Below are 27,880 nucleotides of genomic sequence, written 5' to 3' on the forward strand. Positions count from 1 at the left end.
AACATTATAAAAGTGAGTTGAATCAATAGGTACCTAGTGTAGTGCAACATTGGGGAAGAGGGTTTGCGTGTGTCATTGCAGAATCCGGTGAAGTCCTTTGGAGTCCTGCTCGCAGAATTAAACTAACAACATGAATAAGAACAATAGATTCTTTCCATATCTGCCCATTGCTGAGATGGAAGAAATGAATTTCAAAAGAAGAATCTTAAAGGTACCGCTGCTTGGTATTAAAAAGGCTAAAATACCAAGTTGGGGTTAACTTAAAAAACTGACCTTTAATGGTAAAAAAATGCTACAAACTACTAAAAAAGAAGAAAATGCTACTAACCTGTTTTTAGCAATGATTGCTTTGGTAACAATTTGGTAAGTAGAGCTGAAAATTTTAGTTATTAGGCATATGTCCCTAATCCTCCATTAAGTAGAGCTATTCATTAGGAAAATAGTACCTTTCCTATGTTTGTTAATGACTCTAATTGACTTCCAGGACCGTTTAATGATAGAGGTACCTTAGCACCTTCAGAAGAAGGCATGAAATTAGAAAATTATACAACAGGAGTTGAAGGATTACCTATATGTATGAGCCACTTTGTTTAAAAATAGAAATTCAAGCTTGGCTCTCTATTGTCAAAAATAAAGAGATGAAAAAAAAAGTTTGTTACAAGAATATAGATTTAAAAGTAATACATCTGTATATAAAACGTTATAGATTAAAGCCCTTATAGCTCTGCCCAAGTTAAAGGGCAGGGTGCTGATTTAAGGTGGCATAAGAACAATGGTTTAATTACAGCTGGTGATCAAAGTAATCATACTATCATATAGCATAGAGGAGGGATGTCACCTCAAGCTCCTCATATAAAATTTGGTCCTATACAATACCATTTGTGGAAAGTAGCCATGGCACTTAAACATATGTCAGTGTAGAAAGGAAAAATCTGGAGAAATTATCCTTCTAATCATATTATGTTAATCTTTAAGAAGAATGAAACACATTTCATATCTGCTTGTGTTAGACTGCTTTATATATTTGTTATAGGTGAAACCAAATAGACAGCTGAAAATTATTCAATAACTTGCAATAAGTGTGCTTTTTATACATGTATTAACTCTTCTATTCTTTTTAATAAAATAGTCAAAGTCTTTACATTTTAAGAACCTGAACAGGAGTCTAGATTCCAGTACAGATGCATTGGATGTAGCAGGGTTCCCCTTCCATGATGCTGTTACAATATCTTATTAAGTCCTTGAAGCGAACCAAGAGACTGGTTGGACTGATCATCGCCATCATTATAGGACTAATAGCTGTAACCACCGTGGCTGCTATATCTGGAGTTGGATTACATACATCAAAGTATTCAGACTGTGGACTTTGTGCAAAAATGGCATGAAGATTCTGAACAACTGTGAACTTCTCAATAACGTATAAATAGTAACATTAATACTAAAGTTAATGATTTAGAACAGACTATGATTGTGTTAAGAGATCAAATTGTTAGCCTGCAAAGACAAATTAAGCTAAGATGTGATTAGAATGTAACTACTTTTTGTGTTACCCCTATTTCTTAAAATCATATTTATTTCCCTTAGGAAAATGTTAAAAAGCATTTGTTAAATCATGATAATGTAACTAAAGAAATTATTAAATTACAAAAACATATTCATGAAGCTTTTCAAAGAAAATTAGAAATTCTAACATGTCAACCTATATTGAAAGGATTAATGGATAATTTAATGCAATTAAGTCCTATTGAATATATTAAAGGATTTTGGGGATCCACTGTAAGACTTTTTATAATAATATTAATTCTATGCTTTCCTTTATTTGTAGCCTGTCGATGAATCAAAGCAAGAGAAATAAGGGATGAATGACAGAAGGCTGTGTTTCCTGTGGTGCTTCATAACATTCAGCATAAACAACAAGGGGGATGTAGTGGAATAACCCATTGCATGGCCTTGAATGGGAATACAGCCAACAATAAAAGAATGTTTTGCCAAGAAAATTGTTTTGTGACTTGAAGGCGGGTCACTAAAACAGGTCTATGTGACTGAAGGCAGTTGCTGGGCTTTTCTCAATAAAACATTCTCATAAGATTTCTGTACTTTCCAAGCTTATCCCTTAAGATAAGGAGAGGAATGTTATAGGATCCATAGAAGCAATAGCAATTAATGCCTTCTGATATTATGTTGTTACTAAGCTATCTTGCAGGTGCATTCCATGTATCTTTAAGTAAAAGTTACACTTGATGTTATGCCAATTTCTCAGTAAACAAGCTTTTTGAAGTCTTGTGAATAAAATTAGGACACAGCGTGAACTTGGGGCCATTTGCCTGAACAAGCGGTGGTCCTTTGCTAGTCCTTGATAATTCCATCTGCTGATCTCTCTCTCTGCACCCCTGACTCACAACAACGGAGCCTCGAGCTCTTGAACCCGCAGTTGTTTCTCCGACACCTGTCACTGCCAATGTTCAGCTTCTAGGACTAACTGCAACTCATGAACCCATAATTCCTTCTCCAGAGATTGTTACAGTTCCAGGCGCCATTGGTGCTCAGCCTGCATCTCACAATGCAGCTCACAAACCCAGTCAACCTCCTTCTCCAGCGCTTGTTCTAGTTCCTGCCACCACTGATTCTTAGCTTGTAGCCTGACCTGCAGTTCTCGATTCTGCAATTTTCTCCAGTGACTGTTCCAGCTCATGCTTTTCTTGGTGCTTGGTCTTCAGCTCATCCTGGAATTTTTGACCTCAGGCAACCTACTGCACAGAACTCTTGGTTTCTTCTCACAGGGCTGTAAAAAACACCCAGCCCACAGCCCCCAAAAGGACAGCCATAGGGAACCATATGCTGGAGAACAACGACCACTCCTCTAACCCACCCTTCAAGGGTATTGGCGGCTCCATACTGATCTGATCCAAATCCTGACCACTACACCAGATGTAATGCCAGTGGCCAAGGCCAGGCAGGTCCACATTGGATTCAGGCAGATGGTAAATAAACTGCCAAGTCAGAAAGCATTGGACCATTACCATTTAATAGATTCTCACAATGGCGGATGATCAAACAGGCAGGGGAAAACTGCTTCTCAGGCAAACAAATAGCAAAAATGGCCCCTCACAGTGGTAGGCAGGCAATCTGCAATCCACCATCTGCAATCCACCCTGAGCGTCAGCACCCATAGCCTTACATAGATTATCCACATGTAGCATTGCCATGTGCTCATGTACTAATCAAGCAAAGTACTTGCAGCTGGGAAACCAGCGAGCAAGCCTAACATAGCTGTTTTCCTAACAACAAGGAACCCAGGTAAATTTCCAGGATGGATTATTAAATAGACGGTCAGTAAGCACTTACAAGAGGAAGAGGCAGGTCCCTGGGCCAGCACTGATGTAAACTCACAGAATTTCTTTTTTTCACAGGGTTGTTAGACTGGTGTGTCAGGGAAAATCTTAAACATGGTGCATCTTGACTCAGTCAAGATTTTGACCACTTCTCCAAAAATCCTTGAGATAAGATGGAGCCATGGGGTTGGAAGAGAGTACTCTTAGGAAAACCAGGGCCAGATAAACAACAGTATGCAACGGGAACTGCTGGAGAATGGACTGATTTCAGCCTTGCGCGAAGGTCTCTGGCAGGACCTCATCCAGGTCCTTCAACAGTCAATCAGTAAAGTGGGGACATCAAACGAGGAGGGTCAAAAATGGTCTGCACGATGGAATCAAGACTCAAAAAGTCCTAGGCCAGAAGGATGGAATGCAATCAACAACAAAATAAAATTGACAAGAAGTGAAGGTGAAGCCCAGTGTTTAGGTTAAAAAGTCAAGCGCACAAATGCAGAAGATGGAGGCTGAGCAGTTGTTCAGGCGAAGAAAGAACTAAGGTTTTGGTTAACTATAACCTTAATATGAGCTAAAAGAATGTTAAGCAGCTTAAAAAGGAAAACTAATCTTAAGGCACACAGCTCCGGTTTCCTCTTCTACCTTCTTTCCACAGACAGGGCTTGTCTACTCTCCTGGAGGCAATACAGGGAAAAAAGAGCCCTGAATTAATGAACTATCCATCCCATGCACCATCTCATCCATAGCTGTATCTCCTTTAAATTGTATCCACATTTTAAGAAGACTCTGAATTTCCCCCAGGAGGGAATCTACATTATTCTTGTATTCACTGTTGCACCGGGGACAGTGCCCAACATGTAATAAACATTGGCTGAAAAAAAAGTGACAATAAACATCCAAAGGAAGGTAATGAAGATGGTGATGAGTGAGAAACCTATGTCATGCAAAGGTTAACTGATGGATGTCTGGCGACAGATGAGAAGACTTAGAGAATATAATTCCCTTCAAATATCAGAAGTATCACAAGTACTGTCAGGTGGAAAACAATTATACTTATTTTGTCATCCAGAGGGCTGCATTAGGACCAGTGGGTAGAGGTACAAGAAAGAAGACCTCAGTTCTGCGTAAGAACTTTCTAGTAAACAGCTGCACAGCTTTGCAAACCAATCTGACTCCAGCTGGATGAGCACCTGTCAAGAATGCCTCAAGGGAGAGTCCTGTGTGGGACAGGAGAATGGAAGGCATGATTTCCAGGTTCTTTTCTTGTCCAAGAATCTAGAAGTCTAAGTAACGGCTAGTCTGTTGACAAAGCTCCCAGATAGCCCAGTGGTTGGCAAACTCATTAATCAACAGAGCCATATATTAACAGTACAACAATTGAAATTTCTTTCAAGAGCCAAATATTTTAAACTTAAACTATATAGGTAGGTATATTTCTTATCGAGGTAGCGCCTGCACGTGGTATTTTGTGGAAGAGCCACACTCAAGGGGCCAAAGAGCCGCATGTGGCTCACAAGCCACGGTTTGCCGACCACTGGTTAGTCGCTTACAGTCCTATGCCATGATGTCAAGGACAGTACAGGCCACATGAGAGCTTTCAGTTTGTGTGCCCTCTCTACCAACTGGCAGGGATGGTTTGGAAGGCTGTGTTAGGAAGGACAGTTAGGCCACACTACTGGGGACTGAGTGCAATAACTGATTAGCAATAGCCACCAGGAGGGTGGGGGATGGTGGCAAAAGAGCAATTGTTTGCTATTCCTGATCTAGAGCCCACTAGTCTGACAGTCTGCTTCAAAGTAGGTCAGTTTCCAAGCCCAACACTGAAGCCATGTCCCTAGAACATGTTTGCTCAGGTACTAGCAGAAGAAGGGCTGCCCGGTCAGCATTGGAGACAGAACTGGCTCGCCCAGTTTGCTCAGAGCCTGGGACAGATGAATCAGATGACACATATCCCCTCTCAAGCAGATACTGGTTTACCGGGGAGATAAGTAACTACAGTGTCCCACAGACCTGGGTTAACATCTGTTTAGTAGCAACATGACCTTGGGCACATCACTTAATTGGCCTATGCCTGAGCTTTGTCAGCTGAAAAGTAGTAGTAACTTCTATATCATGGAATTATTGTAAAGGCTAAAATGAGCGAATATATGTCTAGTGCTTCTGTACTCACTGACATATCCTAAGTACTCAGTTAAGGTTTGCTATTCCCAGCCATCGAGGGAGGGAGGGAGGGAGGGATGAGGGACTCTAGGCGTTCAGGGGAAAGCCAGAAGAGTCAGTGCTGTGCAGACACAGAGAAGGAAGTCCCAGGATGGGAAACGGGCACTTTGCAAGGGAACACCATGAAGTGCAGAGGGCAGAGCAACAGTAAGCAGCTCCTTGGGCTAGGGTGGGAGACATTCAAGGAGGCACCCAGGGATCACCCTTCTCCTCATGTGACACAGGGAGGGGGACAGGTTGGCCAGGAGAGTGCTCAGGCTCCCTGTCCCACCTTCTCTGACCCTCCCTCCCCTTTCCATGAAGCCAGGCAGGCCCACCGCCCTGTGGCACTGCCCTGGTTCCTCACCATCAGATCAGCATGCCAGTCTGCACACCAGTCCGCAGAGGCTGCCGCAGGAGGACGCACCTACTCCGGCCCCATAACTGCTGCTTCTCCTCCGCTCCCCTGTCCTGTCCCCTGGCACAGCAGACCCTGACCCTGGGCTCTTTACCTTCATCTTCTCCACTCCCAGGCATCATTCACAGGGATAATTAAGAATGATCTGCTAATTACGCCAGCAGCTGACTGAGTGCTTCTTAACCTTGGGAGTCACCAGGTGCCAATCAGTAGAAGGGGGGAAGAAAGGGAAAGATAAAGGAAGGGCTGACAGAGAAGAAGAAGGAAGTGAGGAAAAGAGGGAAAAAGGAAAAGTGTGGGGCAGGTGGAAAGAAGGAAGGAAAAGAAGAGGAGAGGAAAAGAAGGGAAGAGGTAAGAAGTAGAAAGACAAAGACAGAAAAGGAAAAAGCTTTGCAGACAAAATGGACCCTTTCCCAGGAGGTAGGATGGAGACAGGCAGGAGCTGCAGCTTCTCTGGGGAGCTGATGTGGTGCTGACAGGAATGGCAAGTGACAGCACCCCAAACTCCCCATGCAGAATCTGTCCAGCTCCTCTTCCCTGTCACCACAACACCCTCTGCCTCAACCTCTAAGTCTTGTGAAGCAGGTGACGTCTCTGGGCAGGTATTTTGGGCCTGGCTTCACCCAGGTGAAGACAGGACAGGTGAGGGCCAGAGAGAGCTGTAGGCAGGAAGAGAAGCAGGGTCTGGGCTGGAAGGGAGGGTCCAGGAGAGCCTGAGAAGTCCTGTCATTCTCTCCAACCTGCAGGCAGGAGGAAGGAACGCCAGCCTGGAACACTAATTTTCTAGGAGCTCTCCTGCCTGCAGGACTGGGCCCAGACCTGAAGTGGGGGAGAGATAGAAAGTGCCTCTTCTCTGCAGGTTTACAAATGGGAGGAGCACGTTTAAGGGGGGAGATTTCCAAGCTGGGGTCACATCCCCACCACAGATGCCCATGAGAAACGAAAGGCCCCCTTGCTTGTTCATTGCTCCAGGATGGGGGTGGGGGTGGAAGAAAGAGGCTACAGCCACTCCCCACCCTGGCTCGGGTCATCCCTGACTCCTCCCTTGCCTTCATGCTCTTTCCCATTCTGTCATGTTGTCACTGTTCCCTTTGAAACGTCCCTTATCCAGCCTGCCCTGCCTGCAACTCCCAGGACTGCAGCCTTATCCCTCCCATGCCCTGAGGCACAAACAGCTTCCAGGTGCCCCTGGAATTCACTCTCTCCCCTTCTTGTCAACTGTGACCACTGCCTGACAAACCTTCCCAAACTTTTCTGTCTCATCCCTCCCTGCAGAAGTGCCTTTCCAGGCTCCCTACAACCCCTGGATCAAGCTCCCAGTCCCACCTTGTTCAGAGAAGCCCCCCTCCCCCTGGGCCCTGACTTACAATCCCAGTCTCCCTCACCCAGCCCTCCCACTCCTCTGCCCTGGAGCGCTCCCACAGCTCTGCAGAGCCTCAGCCAGAAGCAAGCTCCCATTGGGCGACCAGAGCAGAGAGTGAGACCCACAGACGCAGGTCAGGTTCACTTTTCACACCCTGTCCTGTCCTGCATGGCGGTGGCGGAGCTGACCGTATGGGACAGGCAGCAGTCTGTGCTCCGGGAGCTGGCACGCACCATGCTCCGTTCCGGCCTCTAAGCCTTTGGCGCACATATCCAGACCCCACCAGATGGCCTGCAGGCCCACATGCCCAGTCCTGCCTCACCATAGCCTGCCCCTGCTGTGGCCCAGTTCATGCCCTTCCCTTTAGGAGGTCTTCCCTGACCACCTGTACAGGTACGTGGTTCTCCTCACTACCAGCGACTTCTTCCTTATTCAGGTAACAGCCCGTTTTCATGGCACAATCCACAGACTCAGTCCCTGGACTTCAGGTGGGCTACCCCCAGGGCTCAGGGTAATGCAGGTGAGCAGCTCTGAGCCAGGCAGTGTGTCACGCCCCTCACCACAGCAGCTGGCTCTGGCACAGACAGGAGAACCGGGCTGTGCCGGAGTCCAGCCCTGGGGGGAATCCAGGGGTCCCACAGGAAGAGATGGCGTCTGCAGGAATCGAGTGAGAGCCGAATTCTTTTCTTTCTCTTTATTCTCTCGTTAGCATTTACTGCCAGGCATCTCTGCCAAATGCTGGTCTAGCTTTCTTTTTATGCACACACACTAAGTTACAATCACATGGTATTTTGTTTCACTATGGTTACATATTTCCAGATAACAGTTAATTCATATCTATAAGCTACAAATCAGGTGGTAAGTTATTCAAAGTACAGTTATACAATAACTTGAATAGCAATAACAATATTGGTACAAACTTCTAAAATATTAGTACTAATTAATAACTCTACCTTACTGTTGTTGTGAGTCAAGGGCACAGAGAGAGAGATTAGCAGACGAAATCATGAAGGACTAGCAAAGGACCACCGCTTGCTCAGGCAAATGGCCCTGAGTTCATGCAGTGTTCTAATTTTTCTCACAAGACTTCAAAAGGCTTGCTTATTAAGAAACTGGCATAGCATCAAGAGTAACTTTTGCTTAAAGATACATAGAGTGCACCTGCAAGATAGCTTAGTAGCAACACAATATCAGAAGGCATTAATTGCTATTGCTGCTATGGATCCCACCACATTCCTCTCCTTATTCTTGGAAAATACAAAAATCTCATGAGAATGTTTTACTGAGAAAAAGCCCAGCAACTGCCTTCAGTCACAAAACAAGTCTCTTATCAAAACATTCTTTACTTGCCGGCTGTGCTCCTATCCAAGGCCATGCAACGGGCCACTCTGCTACACCTTACCTAAGATTCTATTGTCTAGTCAAATTTTATTTATTTACTATATTCATACACTAGTTAAGTTCTAACTTTATTCTTTCTAACATGATTAATAAGAAGAAATTCTCCTACAAACTTAACCCTTTATGAAGGATATCATAGCCAGCCTCTTATGTTTATGAGCCCAGTTCAAGGGGCTTACAGGCTTTTCTGTGGAACTTACACCTTCTGTCTCATTTCCAAAGAAATTACTACGAATCTACAGGGAAAGCACGGTACTATTATCCCTGTGCCATAAATAATAGCACACACCCAGAAAAGGGGGGATATAAGGCCAGATTAATTCAAAAAGGTCAAAGGGGGAAGTATCGTTGTGCCTTTCCTTTGCGGTGACTTTGTCAACCCACAGCCATTGGTCTTCTCTGCTGTGACTTTGTCAATCAGCAGTTTTTGATCTTCTTCTGCTGTGACCTTGTCAGCCAGCAGTTGTGGGTCTTCTCCTGCTGTGACCTTGTCAGCCAGCAGTTGTGGATCTTCTCTGCTGTGACCTTGTCAGCTAGCAGTCGTTGATCGGCTCCCGACAGGGCTGAGCCAATGGGCAAGTAGGACGTCTAATGAAATGCTGGACTTGAACTTGAATCTAGGAGCTCTGACCCTACTGGTATGATTTTGCCACCACAAGAGCAAACCCTACCTGGGAATGGGGCCAACGCACAGGCAGGGAGCCGGGATAGAGTGAAAGCAGAGCCAGGTCCTGACCACATACATCATCTACACCAGGGGTAGTCAACCTTTTTATACCTACCGCCCACTTTTGTATCTCCATTAGTGGTAAAATTTTCTAACCGCCCACCAGTTCCACAGTAATGGTGATTTATAAAGTAGGGAAGTAACTTTAGTTTATAAAATTTATAAAGCAGAGTTACAGCAAATTAAAGCATATAATAATAATTACTTACCAAGTACTTCATGTCGGATTTTCGCTAAGTTTGGCAGAATAAATCTTTTTCTTTTTTGGGGGGGATTTTTCTGAAGTTGGAAATGGGGAAGCAGTCAGACAGACTCCCGCATGTGCCCGACCGGGATCCACCCGGCATGCCCACCAGGGGGTGATGCTCTGCCCATCTGGGGCGTTGCTCTGTTGCAACCAGAGCCATTCTAGCGCCTGAGGCAGAGGCCATAGAGCATTCCCCAGCTCCCGGGCCAACTTTGCTCCAATGGAGCCTTGGCTGCGGGAGGGGAAGAGAGAGACAGAGAGGAAGGAGAGGGGGAGGGGTGGAGAAGCAGATGGGTGCTTCTCCTGTGTGCCCTGGCCAGGAATCGAACCCGGGACTCCTGCATGCCAGGCTGATACTCTACCACTGAGCCATCCGGCCAGGGCCAGAATAAATCTTTATAAAACAACTTACTATAGTTAAATCTATCTTTTTATTTATACTTTGGTTGCTCCGCTACTACCCACCATGAAAGCTGGAATGCCCACTAGTGGGCAGTAGGGACCAGGTTGACTACCACTGATTTACACCCTTCAGGGGAAGCCTACTTTACTGATTTGGTTACTTTGTGCTTAAACTGGTTGGGGGAGTTCAGATTGATAATAGATGTGTCATCTATTATTACTTAACTCTCTCTTCTCCAGATCCTGAGAGGCCCACGCAATTTGTGCTAAACAATTAAGAAACAACCAAGACCTACTGCTCTTCCATTCCAGACTAAAAGATCCCTGAGGACAGGAAACATGCCGTATACATCTTCAGTGCATCCCTGGGTCCAGCAAGTTCACATATGGTGGGAGGTCAGTGGGGTGACCTGGAACCTGGTTATGAGGGCCCGTGAGAGGCATCCTCACCTCCCTCAGACACTTGGAAGGCCCACACCCACGCTCAACCAACTCACCATCCCTGCTCAGGAGATGGCCTTCCTGCCCTCTCCTCACCCCATGGAACTGTCTACAGGTGCCAAATACTGTACCAGGAAAGAAAATTAAAGTATGCTAAAACCCAATGCTCTCCTGAGAGAAAGGCAAGCACGCAGTCACAGTCCTGGTGAGGAAACACATATTCCTGGTGGATTATTTTTGTCATCCGTGTCAATCACTGGGCATGGGGTGGCCATAATCTGGAACTGACAGCTCTTAAAGGCCCGTGTCCTCTTGCTTATGTGCTCCTTGGGCATATTTAGCACAAATACACACAAAAGGGGCACCTCACACTTCTATAACTCCTGATAGCAGGTTAACGAAGGACCATTGTAGGCAGCAAATGAGCAGAGAAGTTACAAGAGTGAGCATTTACTGCACACTTACTATATTCCAGGTACTGTAATTCCACCGCAAGTTTTAATTCCTTTAACGTTTACAACAATCCTATGAGGAAGGTACCATTATTATCACCACACTATAGACGAGAACAACTGAGGCTTAGAGAAGTAACTTTCCCAAAGACACAGAGCCAGCAAATGGGGAGGCCAGCTGGAGCCAGGCAGTCTGCCCCAGAGTCAACGCCCTGAAGCACTGGGCACTGCCCCCTGGTTATATTTATACTCAGGCTCCGGGCAGGCAGGAACGTCAGTGGGAAGGTAACAGGCAGAAGAGTCCAGAGGACCTGGTGTTTATACCAAGTCCAACTGAAGACGATGACCCTGTTTTCTGCTCCCACTAGGGAAGGCTTCAGGAAAAGGTGGACTCCCAACTGATGGAGGAAAGAGGCGTTGCCTAGTGATACAGAGGGGGCTTCCTGGACTGGGCTGCAGGCATGGGGTGGGTGGGGGATGACATGGACCATGAGATGACCTGAGTCAGGCAGTGAAATACTTTACACTGGGCGGGATAAAGGGTCCCTACGTGAGGCATGATGGGGGCAACTAGGAAGAAGATCCAAGCCCATCTCAGGTAGCCTATGGCCAGAGAAAGACAGGACAAAACCTGGGACCTTGTAAGAAAACAGCAGCCACCATTTGCTCATGTTAAATCAACATGGAGTGAAGCTCATGACAGCCCAGGATTGCGCTGGATTAGCACTGGAGATAACAAAAAGCTGCCACACACCGACTCCCAGTCATCACTGACCGTGAGGCCCCACCTCCTCGCTCTCCTGCCAACCTGGCCACACTGGCGTCCCTCAGGTCCTTCCCGCCTCAGGGCTGTCCTGCAGTTCATGTACTTCTCTCTGGAACATTCTTCTTCCCAACATCCCCATCAATAACTCCCGCTCACCCTTCAGATTTTACCATGCATCTTTTCCCATGCATAAGCCTCCTCTGACCTCCCCAGACCAAGTCAGGCCTGTTAACAACCACAACCCTCGTAGCATCCCCCCTTCCATTCACAAAGACAGTAGAACTCCAGAGTCTGGAACCACAAGACCTGGCTGTGACCCAGGGCTCTGCCACTCGGGCAAGTCTCTTAGCCATTCTGTGCCTGTTTCCTCATCTATAAACTAGATAACAATGGTAGCTCCTCATAAAGTTGTGAGAGTTAAATGAATTCGTGTACTTCAGAGGAATGGTGACCCATGGTTAATGCTTTATAAATATTAGTAACTACGAAAGTATTTTAAAATAGGTCTTATCACAATTTAATTTAAAAACTAACATGCAGTTGACTAATTACAGTCTACCTCTCCAGACAGAGTATACCCTCTAGTTGGACAGGGACACTGCCTTGTCACTGCTGTTACTAAGGACAGTAGTGGTGCCTTGCACACAAGAAGTGTTGGATACGTATTTGCTAACTGCAGGAATAAGTGGGGAATAGGCCCCAGGGGAAGGAAGAGGACGAGTTAGGAGAGCAGTTTCACCACCAGGGGTGTGGGGGCCACATGGAACCCAAGAGACTAAGTGGCACTTAAGCTCTTTCAAGAAGTATACTTAAGAGAAAAAGCTTCTAAGCTGGGCCCCTTGGGCACAGGGAAGCCAGCTGGTCCCCCCATGACCAGGAATCACTGAAAAGGGCTGCTCTTAGAAGGTGCGTTCCCAGGAACAGAGAGATGACTGCCAGGGTGGGAGAAGCCCCTGATCAGGTGGGGACGAGTGGCAGCACTCACCTGCTAAAGATATCTCCAGAGACCTTCTGCAGGTACTGCAGGGCATCCGCTGCCTGATGGATGGCCTCCTCTCGCCGCAGGTCCGGCTGGATAAGGGGCACTGTGTAGGTCTGACCTGCCAACGAGTGCTGGGTCCTCATGGGAGTCATGGTGCCTGTGGGTGGGAACCAGAGCCTCAGGGCCGCCCCACACTTGGCCACCCCCAGCTACCACAGGGCAAGGCGCTGAGAGAAGAGAACATAGCCCCGAACCCTGACCGTCTGCCACAGGCTCAGCCTGTGGGGAGCTGGGACAGAACTTCTGGTGGCAAGCCAGGAGCCCACAGGAGCTGGTCTTCTGTTGCTTATTGAGTGAGTGAAAGAGGGAAATGGTAGGGACAACAGAGGTTGACGAAGAGGGCTCAGAGAAGGTGTAACACTGACTGACCCCATCAGGTGCTTGGAACCCTGCTGAACACCCTCATTATACAGTATCTCATCCCAACCTCCTAAGCCTGGATGAACAAGAAAGAAACCCTTGCTGTAGCGTGAAAAACAGCCTGGAAGCAGGAGGAATTCAGGGGAAAAAATTACCTCAGTTAACTGTCAAATGGCACCCAGGTCTGGAAAATCACAGAGAATGGTACTCCTGGCTTTTTCTCACTTTGACCTCTGAGGAACTCAGGGCTTGCTCCTGAGATAGGACAGGCGGTGGCTAGTGACTCTAGGTATCGCTGTCCAGACCCTGCTCACCCAGGCTAACCCGAAGGGGGGAAGAAGGAAGAAAGGGCATGTGGGGGCAAGATAGAGGAAGGAAAGCACTCGTCAACTGTACGACAGGACAGTCTATTTCTATTGGGTTTAATTAACTCCACTCCCTGGTGCCACTAGAGCAGCAATCACAATGCAGATGGTACTGCCTTGACTGGCAAGAGATGCACCAGGCAGAATGTTAAGGCACTGCGCTCCTATAAACAGGCCTAATCAGAGCCCCTTGGTAGAAGGTGGTGAGGAAGACACTAATTGGGCCTGGCACTGTGCCCCAGACCTGTTTTCCTTGGCACCATGTGGGGCCCCTGCTTGCAAAGGTGTGAGAGGGGCTGGGTAAGTGTGGCAGGGAGGGCTCAGGAGCCTGCATTTGGGCTTAGTGCTACGTGACCTTGTGCAAGCTGCTTGCCTTCTCTGAATATCTGACTCTACTTCCCATGCTACAGACTTGGCATGGCACTGCCCTCTAAGTGGTATCCCAATGTGTCACACCACCCTCACCAAGCCGGTGTGCTTCCTCCTTCGCTCCCCTTGCTGGCTTTCCTGGCCCCTCCTTCTACCCTACTTGTCCTCCCCTCACCTTGCCAGGCCAGCCCTTGCCCTCCCCTGAGATGATGGCTCCACTCAGGCTTGTTTTCCAGCAGTGACGTCCTCAGCATCTCAGACCTCAGACCTGAACCTGCCTGAATCCTTATCAGAGCCCAGTGTCACCTCCTCACTTCTCTTCCTATCAAACCAAAGTGGGGCCAGTTGATACCTAACTACCTGAGGAACCCTACCTCTGAGAGCCCCCTACCTATCAAAGAGAATCCCCCACTTCTTTGTATTCACATAAGTGCAAATTGGCCGGCCACCCTAACTTAGCCCTGCATGTGACTTTTCCCATCTGTAAGATGGGAGGGGATAAAAAGCAGAAGACACTTTCCTGTGCACATCTTGAAATGCACACCTCACGGTTGTTTACCACATCTGTGTGTGTTCTACTACTATAGCCTTTATGCCTCCAAGCAATGCAGCCCTATTTTAATTTCCTTTTGTTTTTTAAGATTATTCCTGTTGGCACTTAATGTAATTGTAATATAGTAAATGATGGGCAGTCTGGCCATTCTAGAAGATAAATACCTTTCTTCAGTTGATAGATTTATTCCTACAGTTGTCTGTAATGTATTATTATTTGAAGAAGTAATACTATATTTTAAAGTAAAACATTTCAGATTTTTATGTATTTATAGATGCTAAAATATTTATTTAAAACTTAAGTTAATAAATTAGTAAATTTTTCTTTTTTAGAAAAAATAGTTTAAATTTTGTCAAAAAACTATAACCAAAATCTCTGATGCTACTTATCAGCATGTAAGAAAATGAATGTAACTGACCAAAGACTTATCTCTCTGATGTGATCATATGTAATTAAATAGCTTAAAGAGTTCAACCCATGGTGTACATTTCATTTTGCTGTATCAGTAAGGATTTCCTTAATGAGTCAGAACCACCAGGTGATATAAATTTGTTACAGGAATTTGACCTTATGCATATGTGTGAACTAGTTAGTCCTCCAAATATCTGTTATGGTTCACCCTAATCAGTAACCCATAGGAAAAGGAATTCTGGTAAATGTAGTTCAGCCTACCCAAGTTGACACGACAAAGCTACCACATGTAGTTTGAGATTTAAATACTTTCTTTAGCTTTTAGGATTAAAAAATAAAATGCCTCAATCTACCTCAAGCTTCTTGCAATTGATCTTTTAAAATGTGAATTCAAAAGTCAACCATTAGCACTAAAAATAATACAAATGATAAGATGGCATAAACTTGAAAACAAAATATTGCTTTTTAAAAGTAATGATCAATAAACCATATATTAATACCAATCATGCATATATGCCCTCTTGTTATTAGGCAATATACCATAATGATTCAAGATCTTTGAAATCTGACAGTTGAAGGGGTTTTTATGCTGGCTCTATAAACTGCAAATTGAGTGAATTTAACCACCATTTTCTCCTGTATAAATTGAAGACAGTCACACCTACCTCCTAGGATTGCTAAGAGGTTAGTTGAGATAATGCATGTAAAACTCTTCATTTTGTTCCTGGGACACAGTAATTACTCAAAATTATAAGTATAATTATTAACAGTAGAATGTTCATCATTGTTTTCTTCCTTTTATATGGAAAACAGTGATTGATAGCTTTGACTTGCTTTTGTTCAAATGGAATTCCTGACTGCACTGTGCCCGAAGGTGAATATATAGATGCTAAGATGAGTTTGGGACACCTTACTGATTTTTCAAACCTATGAATTCTAAATCCCCAGTGCTAAAATGAGCTTTCTGCTCTCTCTCAGGACTGATTTGTTTGGAATCCAGTGGACAGCAGAGGAAAGCAGCTGGTAAGCGGGGAAGCAGGTGGAAACACCTATGTTCAGACAGAAGTTTGCCACTTCCCAACACACACTTTTCTTGTCCTTGTCATTCCTGTGCAAGGCCGTTTTATTTGCAGATGGTTAGTGTCTGAAGCCAAATAATAAGCAAATACAATTAAGGGTAATGGGTGACATTTCCCAACGTTAGACTTTTTTTTACTCCCCAGGCTGCAGAAATTATAATTGTATATAGCAGGAAGTAATAAAAGCAAGAAAAATTTTTCTGGCTCTAAACTGTAAAATGAGTAAAGGAGGCAATTTATAATCCACAATGGGTTTTGTTTATCTGCCTAGTGAAGAAATACTGTGTTTGTGTGGTCTTTGAAGCCATGAGGATGAACCTAAGTTCCTCTCCTTCCTGTCAGCAGTACCTATTCTAGGAGATCCTTTCTACTCTAGGGAAACAAATCTAAAATTTGGTTAGGATAGAAATGGATTTAATAAAACTTATGATTAGATTAAGGCATTCTAAAACCATTGGGCTGTGCAGCATAGGGAAATGGTGATGAGGGAGAGAACTTGATCCCTTACCTTCTGAACAACTCTCATTAGGCATTCCTACAGAAATATTCTAAAATATGAAATGACTTCAGTGGTATTTAAGGGATGGTAGAAGTTATTAAGATCACCAGATTGAAGTATGAGCTATAGTTTTGCCCCCTACTATTTTTTTTAACCTGGGTACTAATCATTTATGATTATGGATTATAGATTCCTCCACTATAAAAAGTGATGATAACATTTGTTCTGTTTACCACATAATATTGCTGGGAAGGTTAAGTAATATAATGGAACCTTATAAATCATATTTCCCTATTTACTTAGATGTCCTGTTCTGCTTCCTACTGTTTGGTGTGCTCTTGCTTTTTGTATTTTTACTTGAGGCTCACCACCAGCCAGGACCTTATACTCTCCAGGCTCTGGTTGTAGTCCTCCAAGCGTATATTGTTCTCAGCCGTGGTGTCTGTGCTGCCTCCTTCTCCTCCAGATCTTCATTGTCTTTTAGGGGAGGTGTTTGCCGTGCTATTGAGACGGTGGAAACAAAACATTCACCACTTATTACAAGGTAAGAATGAAAGAAAATGGATTTAAAAGGTAGTCACAGAGGCTGACACTACATGTGGTTGTGTAAGAATCACTTGGCTATAAGGCTTAGGAGACCCAGCCAATAAGGTCTTTGATGTGCACAGATGAGACAAGCTCTGTGTCAGGAGATGGAGTTCTGGGGGACAGACCTATATCGGCTCCCCAGTTGCTCACAATCTAGCAGAGTAACTCCTAAACAGGACTCTGCCTCAATCATACAGAGGCCCTTTAAAAGACAGATACCTGGAGTCTACCTTCTGAAATTCCAATTGAATTTTTCTGATCAAATTAATCTAGGATGGGCCCTCAAGAGAGCACTTTTTTTTAAAGCTCCCTTACATGATTTTAATGTTCAGCCAGATTTGAGAATCATGATAATCAGTTCGAGTGTTAGTCTTTTATGTGCTACCAAATCAAAAAATTCACAATATCTTCTTTTAGAGTTGGTGTCCTCATCCATGTGAAACATGGATGATATTATGAGCTCTTCATTCATTCATGTCATTAATAAACATTTATAAAACTCATATTCTGTGTTCAGTATTATAATAGGGTCATAGGGAGAGATGAGTCCTAGTATCTACTGAAAGGGTTTTATAGGAAGAAAACTTTAAAATTGTAGACCTGAATAGTTTTTGACACCAATTTGCTGTACACAGCAGACAGGAACTTTGTGCTAATTTATTAATGAAACCAGTACCTACTCTGGAGAAACTGAAAGCAGCTGGCCAACAATCACATGACTATGCTGACAAGTCTCTCTTTGAGTTAATCTCCAGGTGCACTTCCCTGACTGACAAGGCCGCCAAATGTCCAAGACTAGTCTATTTTTGATCCTGCTCACAAATGAGACTGTTATTTCACACTTTCTTTTCTAAAACTTCCAACACTGCTACACCCAACTTTCAGCTGTTGTTGTGTCATCTTATTATTTCACAGAGAAAAATAGAAGCAGTTAAAAAAGAAACACATTGTTTCCCAAGTATAGAATCAATCAATTTACCTGCAACACAATATGTTTTGCCTTTTTTCTTTTTTTTTTTTTTATAATAATTTTATTTTTTTAATGGGGTGACATCAATAAATCAGGATACATATATTCAAAGATAACAAATCCAGGTTATCTTGTCATTCAATAATGTTGCATACCCATCACCCAAAGTCAGATTGTCCTCTGTCACCTTCTATCTTGTTTTCTTTGTGCCCCTCCCCCTCCCTCTTTCCCTCTCCCATTCCCCACCCCCCCACCCCCCCACCCCCCCGTAACCACCACACTCTTATCAATGTCTCTTAGTTTCACTTTTATGTCCCACCTACGTATGGAATAATGCAGTTCCTGGTTTTTTCTGATTTACTTATTTCGCTTCGTATCATGTTATCAAGATCCCACCATTTTGCTGTAAATGTTCCGATGTCATCATTTCTTATGGCTGAGTAGTATTCCATAGTGTATATGTGCCACATCTTCTTTATCCAGTCATCTATTGACGGGCTTTTTGGTTGTTTCCATGTCCTGGCCACTGTGAACAACGCTGCAATAAACATGGGGCTGCATGTGTCTTTACATATAAATGTTTCTGAGTTTTTGGGGTATATACCCAGTAGAGGGATTGCTGGGTCATAAGGTAGTTCTATTTTCAGTTTTTTGAGGAACCACCATACTTTCTTCCATAATGGTTGTACTACTTTACATTCCCACCAACAGTGTATGAGGGTTCCTTTTTCTCCACAGCCTCTCCAACATTTGCTATTACCTGTCTTGCTAATAATAGCTAATCGAACAGGTGTGAGGTGGTATCTCATTGCCGTTTTGATTTGCATTTCTCTAATAGCTAAAGAAGATGAGCATCTTTTCATATATCCGTTGGCCATTTGTATTTCTTCCTGGGAGAAGTGTCTGTTCATGTCCTCTTCCCATTTTTTTATTGGATTGTTTGTTTGTTTGTTGTTGAGTTTTATGAGTTCTTTGTATATTTTTGATATTAGGCCCTTATCTGAGCTGTTGTTTGAAAATATCATTTCCCATTTAGTTGGCTTTCTGTTTATTTTGCTATCAGTTTCTCTTGCTGAGCAAAAACTTCTTAGTCTGATGTAGTCCCATTCATTAATTTTTGCCTTCACTTCTCTTGCCTGTGGAGTCAAATTCATAAAATGCTCTTTAAAACCCAGGTCCATGAGTTGAGTACCTATGTCTTCTTCTATGTACTTAATTGTTTCAGGTCTTATGTTTAGATCTTTGATCCATTTTGAGTTAATTTTTGTACAGGGGGACAAACTGTAGTCCAGTTTCATTCTTTTGCATGTGGCTTTCCAGTTTTCCCAGCACCATTTATTGAAGAGGCTTTCTTTTCTCCATTGTGTGTTGTTGGCCCCTTTATCAAAAATTATTTGACTATATATATGTGGTTTTATTTCTGGACTTTCTATTCTGTTCCATTGGTTTGAGTGTCTATTTTTCTGCCAATACCATGCTGTTTTGATTGTCGTGGCCCTATAATATAGTTTGAAGTCAGGTATTATAATGCCCCCAGCTTCATTCTTTTTCTTTAGGATTGCTTTGGCTATTTGGGGTTTTTTATAGTTCCATATAAATCTGATGATTTTTTGCTCTATTTCTTTAAAAAACGTCATTGGAAGTTTGATGGGAATTGCATTAAATTTGTATATTGCTTTGGGTAATATAGCCATCTTGATTATATTTATTCTTCCTAGCCAAGAACAAGGTATATTCTTCCATCTCATTATATCTTTTTCGATTTCCCTTAACAATGGTTTATAGTTTTCATTATATAAGTCCTTTACATTCTTTGTTATGTTTATTCCTAAGTATTTTATTTTTTTTGTTGCAATCGTGAAGGGGATTATTCTTTTGAGTTCATTCTCAATTGTTTCATTGTTGGCATATAGAAAGGCTATTGACTTCTGTATGTTAATTTTGTATTCTGTGACCTTACTGTATTGGCTTATTGTTTCTAGTAGTCTTTTTGTGGATTCTTTGGGGTTTTCGATGTATAGGATCATATCATCTGCAAAAAGTGATACCTTTACTTCTTCTTTTCCGATATGGATGCCTTTTATTTCTTTGTCTTGTCTGATTGCTCTGGCTAGAACCTCTAGTACCACATTAAATAAGAGTGGAGAGAGTGGACAACCCTATCTTGTTCCTGATTTAAGGGGGAAAGCCTTCAGTTTAGTGCCATTTAATATGATGTTAGCTGATGGTTTATCATATATGGCCTTTATCATGTTGAGATATTTTCCTTCTATACCCATTTTGTTGAGAGTCTTAAACATAAAATTGTGTTGTATTTTATCGAAAGCCTTTTCTGCGTCTATTGATAAGATCATGTGGTTTTGTTCTTTGTTTTGTTGATATGGTGTATTACGTTAACCGTTTTACGTATGTTGAACCATCCTTGAGATTCTGGGATGAATCCCACTTGATCATGATGTATTATTTTTTTAATATGTTGTTGTATTCGATTTGCTAGTATTTTGTTTAGTATTTTAGCATCTGTATTCATTAGAGATATCGGTCTGTAGTTTTCTTTTTTTGTGCCATCCTTGCCTGGTTTTGGTATGAGGGTTATGTTGGCCTCATAAAATGTGTTTGGAAGTATTGCTTCTTCTTCAATTTTTTGGAAGACTTTGAGTAGAATAGGAACAAAGTCTTCTTTGAATGTTTGATAAAATTCGCTGGTATAGCCGTCAGGGCCTGGACTTTTATTTTTGGGGAGGTTTTTAATGGTTTTTTCTATTTCTTCTCTACTGATAGGTCTGTTTAGGCTTTCTGCTCCTACTTGACTCAGTCTAGGAAGGTTGTATTGTTCTAGGAATTTATCCATTTCTTCTAGGTTGTTGAATTTAGTGGCATAAAGTTTTTCATAGTATTCTACAATAATTCTTTGTATATCTACGGTGTCCGTAGTGATTTCTCCTCTTTCATTTTGGATTTTGTTTATATGAGTTCTTTCTCTTTTTTCCTTGGTAAGTCTTGCCAAGGGTTTGTCAATTTTGTTGATCTTTTCAAAGTACCAGCTCCTTGTTCTATTAATTTTTTCTATAGTTTTTCTGTTCTCTAATTCATTTATTTCTGCTCTGATTTTTATTATCTCCTTTCTTCGGCTGGTTTTGGGTTGTCTTTGTTCTTCTTTTTCTAATTCCTTAAGGTGGGAAGTTAAGTGGTTCACTTGGGCTCTCTCTTGGTTGTTCATATATGCCTGAAGTGATATGAACTTCCCTCTTATTACTGCTTTTGCTGCATCCCATAGATTCTGATATGTCGTATTGTCATTTTCATTAGTCTGTATATATCTTTTGATCTCTGCACTTATTTCTTCTTTGACCCATTCATTTTTTAAAAATATGTTGTTTAGTTTCCACATTTTTGTGGGATTTTTTTCCTCTTTTTTGCAGTTGAATTCTAGTTTCAAGGCTTTATGATCAGAAAATATGCTTGGTACAACTTCAATTTTTCTGAATTTGCTCATGTTGTTTTTGTGGCCCAACATATGGTCAATTCTTGAGAATGATCCATGTACACTGGAGAAAAATGTATACTCAGTCACTTTGGGATGAAATGTCCTGTAGATGTCTATCATATCCAGGTGCTCTAGTGTTTTGTTTAAGGCCACTATGTCTTTGTTGATTCTCTGTTTGTATGACCGATCTAGAGCCATCAGCGGTGTATTGAGGTCTCCAAGTATGATTGTATTTTTGTCAGTTTTTGTTTTAAGGTCAATAAGTAGCTGTCTTATATATTTTGGTGCTCCTTGGTTTGGTGCATATATATTAAGAATTGTTATGTCTTCTTGATTCGGTGTCCCCTTAGCCATTATGAAATGGCCATTTTTTTCTCTGAGTACTTTTCCTGTCTTGTAGTCAGCATTATCCAATATGAGTATGCTACACCTGCTTTTTTTTGGATGTTATTTGCTTGGAGTATTGTTTTCCAGCCTTTCACTTTGAATTTGTTTTTATCCTTGTTACTTAGATGAGTTTCCTGTAGGCAGCATACAGTTGGATTTTCTTTTTTAATCCATTCTGCTACTCTGTGCCTTTTTATTGGTGAGTTTAATCCATTTACATTTAGTGTAATTATTGATACTTGTGAGTTCCCTATTGCCATTTTCTATCTTGCTTTCTGTTAGTTTTGTGTCTTGTTTGATCCTTTTCTTTCGTTTTTCTATCTTTTGTTTTTATTTGGTTGTATTCCATACATCTTTCCTCTGTTGCTATCTTTTTTATCTCATGTGCTTCTGTGGTGGTTTTTTCAATGGTGGTTACCTTTGAGTAATGAAAAGGGTCCCTACCCTGTTCATTGTAGCGAACTATTTTGTGAGTACTTTTGCACTCCATCGTCCTTTGCTACTGTTAATCTCCATCTTCTCCCCCTCTTTCTTTTTGTTGTTGTCACAGTTTAAATTTGGTTTTATTGTGTTCTTCTTGGAGCTTTTACTTGTGGCTCTGTTTTTTTTTGTTCTTTGTATCTGATTGGAGAACCCCCTTTAGTAATTCCTGGAGTGGGGGTTTTCTGATGATAAATTCTCTCATCTTTTCTGTATCTGTGAATGTTTTTATTTCTCCTTCATATTTGAAGGATAGCTTTGATGGGTATAGTATTTGTGGCTGAAAGTTCCTCTCTTTCAGGACTTTAAATATTGGGGTCCACTCTCTTCTAGCTTGTAGAGTTTCTGCTGAAAAATCTGATGATAATCTAATGGGCCTTCCTTTATATGTTGTATTCTTCTTTTCCCTGGCTGCCTTGAGAATTTTTTCTTTGCTGTTGGTTTGTGTCAATTTCATTATGATATGCCTTGGAGTAGGTTTGTTGGGGTTAAGAGAACTCGGAGTTCTGTTTGCTTCTTGAACTTGAGGCTTTAGTTCTTTCCACAGGCTTGGGAAATTCTCATGTATTATTTGTTTGAGTATGTTCTCCATTCCATTTTCTCTCTCTTCTCCCTCTGATATACCTATTATTCTTATGTTATTCTTTTTGATGGAGTCAGATAATTCTTGTAGGGCTATCTCATTTTTTTAATTTTTGAGTCTCTTTCTTCTTCTCTCTGTTGTGCCTCAAGTTGCTTGTCTTCTATTTCACTAATCCTCTCTTCTATCTGACCTGTTCTATTAGCTAAGCTTGTTACTTCGTTTTTCAGCTCGTGAATTGAGTTTTTCATCTCTGTTTGATTTGTTTTTATAGTTTCAATTTCCTTGAACATATATTCTTTGTGTTCATTGAGTTGTTTTCTGAGCTCCTTAAATTGCCTTTCTGTGTTTTCTTGTATATCTCGGAGGATTTTTAGGATTTCTATCTTGAATTCTCTGTCATTTAGCTCTAAGGTTTCCAATATATTAAATTTTTTCTCCATAGATTTTTCCTCATCTAGCTGTGTTACTTCTCTTTCTTTTGTATCCATGATATTCGATTTTCTCTTCCTTAATGGCATCTGAGGGTGGTTTTGTTGATAGTATTAATGAGATTTAATAAAGAATAAAAAGTTAAAAAAATAAAAAAATAAATCGAAAAGAGTTTTTTTTTAAAATTAATAATGAAATAAAGAAAAATAAAATAAAATAAAAATTAAAAAAAGAGGAAATTATTCCCCCCCTCCTTTTTTCCTCTCCTCTCCTCTCCCCTCTTTCTTGAGAAAATCTTGTGGTGAACTGTGAATTATAACAGACAATGCCTGTGATGGAGGGCCTGAATTGGGGAGAAGTAATAAAGGGGCAAAAAAAAGAAAAAAAAAAGGAAAAAAAAAAAGAAAAAAAAAAGGGGGGTATGGACCCACAAAAAACAAATAAGGAAAAAATTTAGGTCAAGAATAAAATGATTTGCTTTTAGGTGTTAGTTGTCTAAGAGTTATGATGAGAAGAATAAGAGGAAAACAGAAAAATGGGGGGACAAATTAAAAAATTACTATTGTATTTAGTGGAACAAGAACTAGATAAAATGGAGAGCCAGGGATGGGAGCACTGCTAGTGAGTTAAAAAGATGAAGTAAAAACCCCCCAAAATGCCACAAACATAAGTTTGAGTCCCAGATAAGATAATTTGTTTGTTATTGAGGTTTGAATGAGAGGAGATGTAAAGGAGAAAGGAAGAAACTAATATAGAGGGAGAAAAGAAAGAGAGAGAGAGAGAAAAAAAGAGGGAACCACTAAAAGAAGAAAAAAGAAAGGAGAAAGAGAGAGAGAGAGTTAAGGGTTTTGGAGTGCAACCCTCATAGAGAGAAAGGAAGAGGAGAGAAAAGATAATGGGAGATGTAACACTTATGGGTAGTGTAGTTCAAGGAGAGGAGAGAGTAAGACCGGCAGAGAGTTAATCGGCCAAATTGGAGGAGGAAAAAAAGTATCAAGAATGAAGATAAGAGAAACAAACGAACAAATATAATAAAATGGGATAGGTTATAAAGTCTGCAGATTATTCTTGATTTTGAGAGGTTATCTTCTTGCTTTTTCTTTTCTCTCCCTCTTCCTGGTTGGTGACTCTGTACCCCGGGTTCTGCCCCTTTGGCACGCTCAGGTAGAGGTTTGCAGTTGATAAGTCTCTATGGCAATGTCATGTATTGTGCTTTAGTCTCGTTGGCAGTCGAGGCTCATTAGCATTTATAGGCTCCGACAGTGAGAGAGTCCGTGTTCCTGGAGCCTTTCTCCTAGTCTTTCCTTCCTCAATTAGTAGCCTGATAATCCAGCTATGGGGTTGCTGCTGCCTCTGCCTGGATAGTAAGAGGCTCAAAGAGCTGGCAACTCCCCACTCTATTTCCACTCAGCACAGGGCTCTGGGTAAGGCTCAGTCAGTCAGAGCTGCTAGCATAATCAGGCGGGCTTTCTGCCCACTCAAAGACCTCTGGCTCTGCCACTCTGTCCGGTAACACGGGCGGGCACCCACTTCCGGGGCGCTTGGAGGAAACTCTCACTATCTGCGTGCGCAGACCAGGATATCCGGCCAGCAGTCTCACGCTCTGAGTGAAACCCCCAACCGCATGGAAAAGTTGCAGCGTTGGAGTTGGCTCTTGCTCCGTCCCCGTGTGCGGCTTTTGCAAGGCGCTGGGGTGGCCCGAGATTCCGCTTTGGCCCACAAAAAGGCCCCTGACTCTGCCCCTCTGTGCGATAACACCGGCACGCACTGCCGAGGCACTCGGAGGAATCACTCACTATCTGCACGTGCAGACCAGGATATGAGGCCGGCCGTGTTTCCCTCTGAGTGAAACCCCCACCAGCACGGAAAATTTCCACCATTGGAATTAGCTCTCACTCCCTCCTGTGTGCGGCTTTCCCAGGGCGCTGGGGCTGCCCAGAGATTCTGCTTTCGGCCCACAGAAAGGCCTCTGACTCTGCCTCTCTGTGGGGTAACACGGGCACCCACTCCCAGAGCTTAGGAAGAAATCTCTCGCCCACTAACTGCGCACCGACCAGGAGATCGGGTAAAATGGCTGCCCCACTTGTCTTTCTTTGTTTGGGTTTGGCGCGAGTGTTAGCTTGTATTGCCCGGGTTGCCACAGGATCAGTTTTTCCTCGGCTTGGATCTCTGTGCCACAGCCTGGTTCGGCCGTTTGTGCCGCGGCCTGGATCTATTCACCCCCTTTGCCCGCCTCAGTTTCTATATTCACAGTTACCAGAGAAAGCCACCCTGTTTAGGTTAGTGAGGAAGGCGGAGCATTTCTTACTCCCTATTTCCTTTGGGGTTTGGTTATATATTTAGCCAATTTTTCACTCGACCATACCTTCGGGTGTATTGTGAAGCATCTGGAGGCTCCAAATATAGGTTTTTCTGTTTCTGGTTGAAGATCTTGTTGAGTTTTGGGGGAGATTTATTGGTATCGCTTCCTACCCCGCCATTACTCTGACGTCATCTCTGCCTTTTTTCTTGTTAAGATGGTTCCTGCTCATTTCTCAGTGTAACAATTCTTCCTGTGCCCAAAATCCACCTGCATTATTAGCAATGGAAGTTCTTCAACAGTCTCCCTGCTCAACTGTATCATAAATTTACCCCTCTGTCAGGTCCTTCCCAACAACAAACCTGTGTTGATAGCACCTACCTGAACAAAACTAAACAAGAATACCCTCCTAAGAACCAGCATTGTCCTCCATCTCTTTGTTCCTCTACACTGTACAAGTTTTTGAAAGCATCTGTTTGGGCTGTCTCTACTTCCTCTCCTCCCAATTTTCCACCACATTCCAACTGGGTTCTAATTCCTACCACTCTCTATAAAGGCCTTACCAAAGTCACACAGTATGTTTTTGTTTTGCAATAGGCTGTCTTTATCCACAGGGGATATAGTCCAAGACCACCATTGGATGTCTGAAACTGCAGATGGTTCTAAACTCTGTGTATACTATTTTTTCCCCCTATACATATATACCTTTGCACATAAAGGAAGCACTTTACCACTTCCTTTGGCATATCTGAATTGGCAGCATCACTAACTACTCTTGTGCTTTGGGGCCATTTGGTAAGTCAAATAAAGGTTATTGGAATACAAGCACTGCGAAACTAAGACAGTCATTCTGATAACCTGAGTGGCTACTAAGTGACTAACAGGCGGGGTGAGGATGTATATGTCATAGATATGCTGAACAAAGGAATGATTCACATTCCAGGTAGGACAGAGCAGGATGGCAAGAGGTGTGAATTTAAAACTTATGAATTGTTTGCTTCTGGAATTTTCTATTTAATATTTTCAGATCACAGCTGACCACGGGTAACTAAAATACAAAGTGCTTTTGAGTGAGTGTGTGTGATAAATCACTTTACCTCTTTTCTTACGGAATAATCAGAAACTCACACCAATATTTAAATTCCAAGTTATGTACAATGTTATTAGCTACTTAGAAGTCTTTGGCAATATTTGTCTGTTTTGGTAATGTTTGAAGGCTCTGTCTACACTGCTGTTCTGTGTAGGACATTCAGTGTGGTGATGCTGACTACATGGAACGTCAGATGAACTTCACATACAATAAAGCTAACTTTGCTGGTCTCCTCAGCTGAGTACATTAAGAAACCAAAAAAATGATAGAAAGCATTATATAATTATTTTGGTAAATTTCTTTTGAAGATCAAACATGCATTACTTAAAATATTCTAAGCTTTTCTAAAAATATATACTACAATTAATTTAGAAAAAAAGAATTTCCAGCACTAAAGTATTTTTGAAATACAACATTTTATTTAATATATAATGATAAATGTTACTTTTATTGAAGGAAAATAAATTATAAGTAATTTTTCTATTATTCAGTGATACAAAAATGTCATCAACAATATGCCAACAATTAAGGAATTCAGAAAGTTTTTAAAACTGCAGTGTTCTTGCCTGACTAGGTGGTGGCGCAGTGGATAGATGCGGAGGACCAGGTTCGAGACCCCGAGGTAGCCAGCTTGAGCACGGACTCATCTGGTTTAAGCAAAGTGAGCTTGGACCCAAGGTCACTGGTTTGAGCAAGGGGTTGCTCAGTCTGCTGTAGCTCCACAGTCAAAGGCACATATGAGAAAGCAATCAATGAACAACTAAGGTGTTGCAATGAAAAACTAATGATTGATACTTCTCATCTCTCTTTGTTTCTGTCTGTCTGTCCCTATCTATCCCTCTCTCTGACTCTCTGTCTCTGTAAAAAAAAAAAGTCTAAAAACAAACAAACAAACAAACAAAAAAACCCTGCAGTGTTCTTTAAAAAAATTGACTTATAGATAGAAGAAAAAATATGGTTTTCCACAGGTGACATGATTTGTCTGTCAAGATTTGAAGACTTGGCCATAAAAATTCTAATTAAAAATAATATAGTTATGGAATACATGCAGTGAACTCAAATTTAAAGAATCATTTCTACATGTTGGGGTGCACTATTTTTTCATTTAATACATTTATAATATAAAAAGAAAAGTCATCTTCAT

The 27,880-nt window shown here is 42.2% G+C and overlaps 2 protein-coding genes across 2 annotated transcripts in view; both read right to left on the minus strand.

Moving 5' to 3' along the window:
- LOC136395308 (WASH complex subunit 1-like) overlaps positions 1-12,883 on the minus strand; it is a 32,857-nt gene extending 19,974 nt beyond the window's left edge. Inside the window, 1 exon segment of the mRNA XM_066369840.1 lies at positions 12,731-12,883. Within this exon segment, the coding sequence (XP_066225937.1) occupies positions 12,731-12,879 (149 nt within the window). The 5' untranslated portion in view covers positions 12,880-12,883.
- The window catches only part of NACA (nascent polypeptide associated complex subunit alpha), a 337,284-nt gene that overhangs the window by 77,913 nt on the left and 231,491 nt on the right, over positions 1-27,880 (minus strand). The gene's annotated exons all lie outside the window — the stretch shown is intronic.

Source organism: Saccopteryx leptura, chromosome 2 (assembly GCF_036850995.1).
Source record: "Saccopteryx leptura isolate mSacLep1 chromosome 2, mSacLep1_pri_phased_curated, whole genome shotgun sequence".
Taxonomy (NCBI): domain Eukaryota; kingdom Metazoa; phylum Chordata; class Mammalia; order Chiroptera; family Emballonuridae; genus Saccopteryx; species Saccopteryx leptura.